At 36.3% G+C, this 10,171-nt stretch overlaps 1 protein-coding gene across 1 annotated transcript in view; it reads right to left on the bottom strand.

Annotated features, from left to right (window-relative positions):
• Positions 1 to 3,294: 3,294 nt before the first annotated feature.
• The window catches only part of avl9 (AVL9 homolog (S. cerevisiase)), a 67,953-nt gene continuing 61,076 nt past the window's right edge, over positions 3,295 to 10,171 (bottom strand). The window contains exon 16 of the mRNA XM_056253656.1: positions 3,295 to 3,865. Within this exon, the coding sequence (XP_056109631.1) occupies positions 3,753 to 3,865 (113 nt within the window). The 3' untranslated portion in view covers positions 3,295 to 3,752. The remainder of the gene's footprint in view (positions 3,866 to 10,171) is intronic.

Below are 10,171 nucleotides of genomic sequence, written 5' to 3'. Positions count from 1 at the left end.
ATGTCTGTGAAATTTGTTCAGTTTATGTCTCGGTTGTTGTGTCTTTTTATGTACATACAAATATTTACATATTGTTCTGGGGAAAAAACTGTTGAAAGTGAGGATGTTTCTTCTATACACACACACACACACACACACACACACACACACACACACACACACACACACACACACACTGCCATTCAAAGGTTTGGGATCGGTAAGATTTTTAAGGTTTTTAAAAGAAGCCTCTTATGCTCACCAAGGCTGCATTTATTTGATTAAAAATACAACAAAAAACTGATATTGTTAAATATTATTACAATTTAAAATAACTGTTTTCTATGTGAATAGATTGCAAAATGTAATTTATTCCTGTTATCAAAGCTGAATTCTCAGCATAATTTCTCCAGTTTTAGTGTCACATGAACCTTCAGAAATCATTCTAACATGATGATTTGCTGCTCATATATGTATGTGTGTATATATATATATATATATATATATATGTGTGTGTGTGTGTGTATATGTATGTGTAATTTATTTTTTTAATTATTTTTTTTTGCTGTTATTGTTTAATAGTGTGTACAAAAATGTTTTTTTTTTTTCCTGCTAGATTGAACCCTCACTTTAGGTTATTATTATTTCATACTACTGTTTTTAATAACTTGTTATAAAAGAATATTGCCGACTCTTTCTTTTGCTTGGGACATTCATGTGAGTATGGGCCCAAAACATCAGGTTCACATGGATGGCCGTTTCCTGAGAGCTTTGTGTTTTTTTCAATGAATGGTAATATATTATTTTAAAAAGAAAGAAACCTGAGTCAATACGAGTTGTAAGCTCGCATCATTTATTTTTTATTTTTTTAATGTGTTAATTCAAGCTTGTGTACCTTGAAGCATTTGTGTTCAACAAAAGAAGTTTGCATGAACTGATTTTCTGCATATTTATATTATTTTGGGCCCAGTCTTCGACTGCTGACAGCTGACAATTTCCTCCTGGTGTGGCTGCGCTTTTACCAGTTTTAAAATAGGAAATATGTAATTACCTATTTATTAGAGAAAGAAAAAAAACATTTATAAAGTCTCTTGTTCTAAAACCTGATGGCTGCATTAAGTGATTGTATATGCACAGTTGCTTGACAGATATGAGTACACACCTTGCCCGCCTCCAAAAAACTATTTTAAAACAGTAAAATACATTACAAATCATTGTTTTCCAGTTAATTAATCAGATCACATATAACATCAATTAAAAAAAACGTTTTTATATAAAATGTATATTTATTTGCAACAGTTATGTTAACAGCAATAATAAGACATTTCGGTTTATAAGAACAGCTAATCGGTTGTTGGACACTGTACTGTGTTGTCATGGTGAAGATAATGAGGAAATTAAGTTGTCTTTCGTTGCTCCCCTCGCCCAGTGCGTTCCAAACGGCAACATAATGGCAAACAAGTGCCCTGCTCCCTCCAAAGTCCCAACTTCAAGGGCTCTGCACTTTGAAGGGAGTAGGGCATAGGGACGCTCACTTCTGTTTGGAATTTGCCCATAATAGACTGATAGTATACAGAGATCATACTAGCCTTACTAATAGAGATATTAAACACAATTTAAGGCTTAATATAAAGACATGTGCATTGTGCAAAAAAGTAGGCTACTCCAAATAAAGTTTAATTATAATTATATTAAGTATAAGTCTCAAGCCATATGTAAATAGATTTGTAGTATACTTAGTTGAAATGAATTTTAAATACATTTTGGTATAGGTTTTTTTCACAACGGTGGGCATTGCGTTCATAAATTCAACATATGTATGTGACTGGCTACATTGCTCAACACAGAAAAAAATGTTGTAAATAGAAACCTTTGATGCACTCAAGAGCCTAATCACCAAATTTGTTTCGCCAATATGCTATTATTACAGAGAAAACTGATCTTTGACCAGCAGTTATGGGCAGATTTTCCCTCTAAAAACAATCAGAAGTAGCACCAGTCAGTGGTTTGAGTGAGAAAATTCTATGCTAGTCTCGAGCCCGTGGCAGGGGAAGGCCCAGCCTTACACATGCTCCACCTATGGAAATAGCATTAGGTGTGTTCGACTTCATGCGGTGTATGACATCAAAGTACCACGAGAGCGATTTGAAAGCGGAACCTTCTGCTCTCTAATCGCTCTCACGGTACTTTGATTTCATACACCAATCGGTCTGCGCAGGAGCCACATGAAGTCAAACACACCTATTATGACTCTCTGTAAAGCTGCTTGGAAACGATTGTGTATTGTGAAGCACAGGATGTTAAAGACAGGATTTGTTGGTGAAATGAAAGTGGCGCGGACATCAATGGATATTCTGGATCGAGGTTTCAAAAGGCTATTTTTTTTTTTGAAACTTCAAGCATGCGTTAGTTCTGGTAGGTCACGTCAGTCAAGCTTGCATCAGCTCAATCTCAGCTTATCCACGGCTATAGAGTATGATGCTTATCACAGCATCTCTATATATAAGGTCCATTCAGTATTATCAGCAGCTTTATCGCATTGCTCAGGAGCTAATTACCCTCCTCCATCCCCAGCTCATCCTTTCTTCCAGTCAGGACTTGGCCTTCTGATATTCCTCTCCAAATCAGACTCTTTTTTTCTTGAATCATGTTGTACATAAATCACTGAACATTAATAATATTTGAAATACATTTATGTTGGTTCTGTTCTGATTACCCTAAGAGAGGATAATCACTGCTCTCCCTGCCATAACATACCGCCAATCCAAACTATACAAATTTTCATTGTCAGTCCATCCATCTGTCCGTCCGTCCGTCCGTCTATCTATACTTTGCAAGGAAAACTGGCTTAGTCTAACATTATCCAACAATTTCTCTTTGTAGAACTCATAATGGACTTGTTTTTAAATAGATGCTTATAAACATTAGTTATGTGAACAAACAAGTATATTCTATGAAAAATATTGTTTCAGTCAATATGCATTTTTAATAATGTTTATAGTTCAATATTTATGAATTTGAATATGCACTCTATTACAGTGTGCTTGCAGAGTCCGCCCTCACGTTCTTCTGATTGGTTGTGATTTTTTTTAATGATTTTGTTGTGTGGAGTCTGGTGTGGACCACAGTTGGGGACAGACAAATTGCTTGCCATCTTATCGCATATCTTCTGGTTAGGACAATGTAACTCCTGGGTCATTTTCATCAATAAATGAAAACTACAAAGATTTGTGCAATATTTGTTAAATAGTATTCTCTTTATTGCATTATATGACTGATCTAAACAAGATGTAGCTCCAATTTATGCACAGACTCTATATTGCCACTGTTTCTTTATTTGTGAGAAAAGTGGACAGCGACAGCTTTAAGTAACATAGGCCGATTGTGACCATAATGTTTGTTTTTCATTTGCCATTAGAGATAATCAGTGTGATATTTGTAGGAAAAATACCTATAAAAACATTTGGTAACCTGATCTCAGAATAGACAGGTTTTATGACTTCCCATAACTTCCCAGTCCCATAACCATTAACAATCCCAAACGGAACACCTGAAAATAGTGTATTTTGTCAGAGGTAAATGCATTTATTACAGTATTTATTACCATTAAACTACTACAATGAGTACTAAATCTAAAATCAAGCTGCTGTAATCCTCTTTTTATCTTACATGTTCTCTTTCTCTATAAAAATCTTCATTGTTATATTTCCTAACAATAGAGATGTGTGCAATGTCTGCAGTATTGTCTTCTCTTTAGTACTTAGAAGTAGACGTCAGTCCGTAGACTGTGGAGATGCACTGACTGCTGCGGTCGGCTGAGCCAGCATGGAGAACCAGGACGACATGGCTGATTTAGCGACGGTCAAAGCTCCACCTACTGACTGACCTAAAAATAATAATAATAACATTTAAGCCAAGCAAGAAATAATTGCAGGAGCTACAAAACATGGTGCCCAAAAATAAATAAATATAACCGTTAAACCAATAATTACTTAAAGTTCTAGGATCACAACTAGTATATGAGCCAAGACCTGTTTGCACACTGGAAAGCATCACATTCTTATACATAAAAAATCAAACAATTTCCTTTTCCTTGTTTCAGCACCTTGCAAAAGTATTCATTTTTTTCATTTTGTTATGTTGCAACCTTGTTAAAATGCTTTAAATCATAATTTTGTTTTTCATATCAATATACGCTCCATACCCCATAATGACAATAGCAAATACCAGATTAGTGATAACTTAGCAAATGCATTAAAAAAATAATAATTACATTGCAAACTTTGACTGGAGTTAACCTGTGACAAATTCTACCATGATTTGTGACATGATTTGAAAAAGACACACACGTTTAAATGTCATGATTGTGTTCTGTTATGTGGAATTTTATTTTGACGTTTTGTTCGGTTTCCTTTAGTTCCTGTTTCTCCGCTGTTTAGTTTCAAGCCGTTTCTCAATATGCGTTCTTGTCTGTACTTGTGTTCTTGTGAAATGTCATTAGTCGCTGCCGAAGTACTCTTTCAATTCAAAGTTCACATCTAGCCAAGTCCAGTTCAAATCCCCAGATGTGTTCTTGATCCGCCCCTTTTATCAAAGATGCATCAAGAGGTGACTTGTGCGGACTTGAGTCAGCTAGGTATCCCAGAATGCATCTTGTACCTACCAGCATGCAGCAATAGCAGAGGAGAAAACCTATTTAAATATACTACTGTTAATTTAAAAATACTGTTATTGTGTCACAAAATTTTGTTTCAAGTTTTTCAGGCAAGAATGTAGTTGTTTAAAGCTCAAATCTGTGGTTTATTTAGAAAGATAGCACCTTTTTGAAAATTTAGCTTATACCTTTTTCTCAAGTTTTATAATGGCTATTATCATTAAAACTGACATTTAACAAAAAGAGACAGGGTTGTGTTTAATGTTATATTTCATTTTATTACAGTGAAGATTATCAGAGTACATGTGCACATATGGCCTGAACCACATATTAATTTGTTTAATATTTTTAAAATGTAAACGGAAATAGTCAGGGTTGTGTTTTATACTTCGTTTTGTTATAATAAATAATATACATGCAGCAGTGATAATCAATGTACACATTGCCTGAACCACATTTGTGCGGCTATTAATGTTTAAGATTTTTTAAATGAAAACGAAAAAAAGACAGAATGGTGTTTTATAACATACCGGTATTTAGTTTATTGTTGCCTAAAATATACATAGGCCTACTGAGTGAGATAACCAGAGTGAGCTGAGTGACGCTATCAAGAACGCTGATGTTCCATTTGCAGAATTACCGCAAAAAATAACACAAGTATTTGGCCATTTACTCATTACTTCCTTGTTAGTGTAGCAAATTAGCTCAAGAGAAATATAAATAATTAATTATAATTAGCAATAAGGTTCGAGACTGAGGCTCCGCTTCGCGTCGTGCCTAACAACGCCCTTCAGCCGTGACTTATGCCGCGTTCCAGGCAACCTGTAACCCGTGTTTTTCCAACTCGTAACTGGGAGTACATCGTTCCAGGCAACCTGTAACCCGTGTTTTTCCAACCTTATACCCGTGAAAGTGCACTGGAACGGCAGTCAAACCCGTGACTTCCCACCCGTGAATTCGTACTAGATCGATGTACTCCCAGTTACGAGTTGAAAAAACACGGGTTACAGGTTGCCTGGAACGCGGCATTATTCCACAATACAGCACTAGCCTCGAGTACCTTATTGCTTTTATAAAACGTTTACCACACAATAAAAATATTAAAGTAAAAAAAAAAAATGTATTAGTGCAACTTTCATGAAGTAAAATCACTAAAAGCCTTCCTTCCGCTAGAAAAAAAATAGTCCCTGACCCTGACCGTGAACAGCAACAACGTTCCAATGTGTAATATGCATGAAAGCTCAAATAAAAACAACATAGGAACCGTTCTCAAACTTTGTTTCATTTTTTTTACAACACAGAATGTAATATTTCCTCACACAAATATAGCTTATCTCTCAGCATGAGACAATTAATGTTAATTTTCCGTTTATTCCGTTAATTTCTCTCTGCAGTTATAAATAAACCTCACTAAATATTTACATAAATAAAAACACAAGGGCACATATTTTGATAGGTAGCCTATTTTATCTATTTAATGTTATTAATTTAGTTGCTAGAATGCTGCCAAACAAGAGATACATTTTTTTCATTGTTGTTTATTTAAAATTATTTGAACGTTTATGTTGATACGGGTGGTTGCTAGGGTGTTGCGCAGTGATAAATAGAACCGTTGGGTGAAGCGGTCATAGGCGTGTTTTATCATGAATAAAGCACAGCTATTGAATCAGAATCAAGGATTGGAACTAGCTGTTTTATAACTTGTTATAACTAATTATAAATATTTAGATCACCCATTGATCTAACCCTTGTCCAGCGAACATGCAGTATGAATTATTGATTAATTTTAAGAAATTTTAATTTCCGGCCTAAGGAAAATAACTTTCTTACTGTACAGTACCACTCATGTAGCCAAAATCTGCATGATCCAGTATATGAGCAGCACGAACCACAAGCAACTTTACATGTGACACGAACAAGACTTTATTAACTAGACTAAACACTTAGACTAATCTAACATACACACACATAAATGCATACAGTTTACCAATGGAGAGAGAGCTGAAGCAGAATACAGGAAAGCAATAAGTTATAGCATTGTTTGAAATTCAGCAGATCAACAGCCTTGAGCAAACCAACGGTTTTTAGTTCTAACACACCCTTCTTAAGAGGTAGGGATACCTAAAGCTGCAGTCCGTAACTTTTTTGGGTTAAAAATTATCCACATTTTTGAAGGTAAGCTTGTAATAATGTTTTTAATTCCAGTGGTACTGGTGGATTTTCGTGGGAGATTCAAGCATGTCTTTGTGTCATTACCTTACATCTGTACACATAATGAAGGAGTCTCGGCTAGTAGGCTATATTGCGTGTGAGGATGTTGGAGGTGGAGATTTATAGCCTTTTCTCACAGCACTTGATATAAACTTATCAATTTGATGGCGGATCCAGAAAGGTTAAAACGACAATCACCAGTGACAACTGGAGATTCACCCGTTGTAAAATACAAAAGACTTCGGACTGCAAACGGGCCCATGCGAAAACAAGGATAAATATTGGAAGGGCATTAAATGTAGTCACGCAATGCTGATGTTGTTAACTTTGACAATTTGAGAACAAAGTATAATTTGCACGGTTTGGCGTGATATGATAAGCGATCGTTAGATTTAATTAGCGCAATTTACTGCAATGCTTTTTTCCCCTTAGTTGGTCAGAACCAGTGTTGAGCATGTTACTTAAAAAAAGTAACTAGTTATAGTTACTTCTCACAAATAGTTACTGAGTTAGTAACTGAGTTACATCATTATAAAAGTAACTAATTACCAGAGAAAGTAACTATTGCGTTACTTAAAAAAAAAAAAAAAAAAAAATTAAATAGGCCTATGTCAAATAATTTGGATGCCCCCAGTATTAAATATGTTAAATTAATTAAATGGACACTTAATAGTGTAGATTAGTGTTCAATGTTTTATAATAATAATTTATTCTATTTTAATGTTGCTGTAGGACAATGTGAGAGACGCCTATTAAATTCAATATATATATTATTCTAAATATTAGCATTACTATAGTAGAACAATAAAACATTATAGATGGTTTATACTTAATATCGCACAGACCCCAACTGGCCAACAAATAAGTTTAAAAATAAATTATGCTTCTTAAGAAATGTACCAAAAATGAATAAATAATAATAAAAAACATACATACTCTTTGTGCATATTAAAATGATAAAACTGTTACACAACTTCACAACTAGTAGACATACTGTAGCCTAAGTATTTTCTTCCTAACAAAAGTAAACAGTTTAACAAGTGCTCTCTCAATATAATACTGCACAATTTACAAAAAAAAATATATATAATACTAAAATATAATATTTTGGGGGTTTATTTTTATAACCTATAGCGAACGTCATCATCAGAGGTTATTTAAGCCAAATTCTAGACATGTTTCCCGCACGTGTTTACAACCGGTCAAACAAAGATGTTTTCTGTGAATGTTCCCTGCAGGTTATTTTCGGGTTTTATTTTATAACCTAAACAGAACGTTCCCTGTAGGTAATTTTTTAGATTTTATTTGGATAACCATGTAAATTAATTAACGTTGCTCTCTTGCGCAACTGTTGAGCGCGCTCTCGGACACACTCGGTCTCTCTCGCGCATTGAGCGCGCTCGCGCCGTTCGCTTCGCTTTTGTCCACTCCGGCGCCTCATAAACACACACACACCAGAGAAAAAAACTTTGCAGGTCCTATGGCGGAGAGAGAGCCTACTCGGATGAAAACCGTTTCAGTGAGTTCAATTATAGTAACGCCACATTTTTTTTGTCAGTAACGGTAACTGCGTTGTAACGGGGGAATCAGTAATTCGTTTGATTACTTGTTACTGAAAAAGATAACGCCGTTTATTTATAACGCCGTTATTCCCATCACTGGTCAGAACAAAGGTGGATGTTACTTGTTGAGATGACATTTTCCGTGAAAATTCTTATGTTGGTCATACTTCCAAAAAGTAGAATCAGTGATTGCGAATGACAGTATCCAGCCCCGCCACGGACTCAGGGACAATACACAAGTCTGCCACGGACCCCACACTAGTGCCTACTCTTGCTATGGAGTCAGAGTGAGCCACCATTTCCATCCTGGAGCAAGAACCGGCAACCATTTCTGGATAAACGTGGGCCAGAGCCTACGTCTATCCAGTAATCAGAGCTTGTGGCCCAGTCTATCTCAGAGCCAGGGAAGGATCATTACTTTATTGATTTGTGATCCACGGATGCAGGTCTCACCCTTGTCCCCACCCTCGAACTATCTTCTTCTCCGCTGGTCCTGCACGGCAATTTGGACGGTCTGGTTCTGCCTGGAGTCCTTCCTCCTCCTATGATCCTAGCTCCTTCGTTGGTCCAGTCTGACACCCTGGTTCTGTTCTCTCTGCTGGCTCTGTCCACTTCTGTGGATTCGCCTGCTCTGCTGGTGTTTCTCAGCTCCTCGGCTCTGCCCTCACTGGTGACTCCCTCCAGCTCTCCGGCCCTGCCTCTGGTTTCCCCACCAACAGCTAGGCCTTGTGAGATGGTTCCCAGTGACTCCGCCTTGGCCTTCCGGTCCAGCGGTCGTGTCTTGCTTTCGGTGTCATCTGCTTACAATTAATTTTAGCTGTATGAAACAGCTCGTTATGCTGCTTGATACTGCAAACTTGTTTTTCTTACCATATTATTTTAATGTACTATCATAATTATAAACACATTGGTTTGTAGCGCAAATAGTTTTACAGTTTACTGCACTTTGTTATTCTTCTCGTTACTTCCCTATAGCAGCTAATGAATTGGAAGTCTCGCACATCGCACACTGATCTGGGAAAGGGTACAAAAAAAACATTTCTGCTACATTGAAGAGAGCACAGTGGCTTCCATAATTCTTAATGGAAGAAGTCTGGAACAACCAGTACCCTTCCAAGAATTGCCTGCCCAGCCAAACTGAACAATAAGGAAAGAAGGGCCTTGGAAAGAGAGGTGACCAAGAACCTGATGGTCATTCTGGCTAGGGCTGCACGATTAATCCAAAATAAAATCGAAATAGCGATTTAGCTTAGTGCGATAATAAAATCACAAAGGCTGCGTTTTTTTAATATATGCGCATTTATTTGAAAAAGGTAAATGCACCAAACATCGATCCAAACTTGTGATGAGAAGCATTTACAAGCCTGTTTTTACGCACTCACTTTATAACATCAAACAAGTGTTTTAAATAACTTCCTTTTGTGATCTGATGTGGCTTCCTATCACAGAAAGAGGCATCAATTATATTATTTTATAGTATTCTACAGTGATAAAGGCTATGTTGATTAGCATTGCATTATAAATATATTTTATTCTTATGAAAATACCCGAGATGGCTTGAAAAACAAAGATAAACCATATATTGACGCATATATTGATGTATGTTTATTGTCTTCATTTCATTGTTCAATACGTCTCTATCGGCGCTTTATTCAGCTGCTGCTGCAGCGATATCTGCATGACTTTGTCCATATAAGGGATTTCCTGAAACCTCAAGTTTTATGACTTCTAGGAGTCTCACTTGTGGACTTACTGCATGAGGGCA

Source organism: Rhinichthys klamathensis, unplaced genomic scaffold, assembly GCF_029890125.1.
Source record: "Rhinichthys klamathensis goyatoka isolate OS25496 unplaced genomic scaffold, OSU_Roscu_1.1 h1tg000108l_1, whole genome shotgun sequence".
Lineage (NCBI taxonomy): Eukaryota > Metazoa > Chordata > Actinopteri > Cypriniformes > Leuciscidae > Rhinichthys > Rhinichthys klamathensis.
This window is presented reverse-complemented; position numbering and strand designations above follow the sequence as displayed.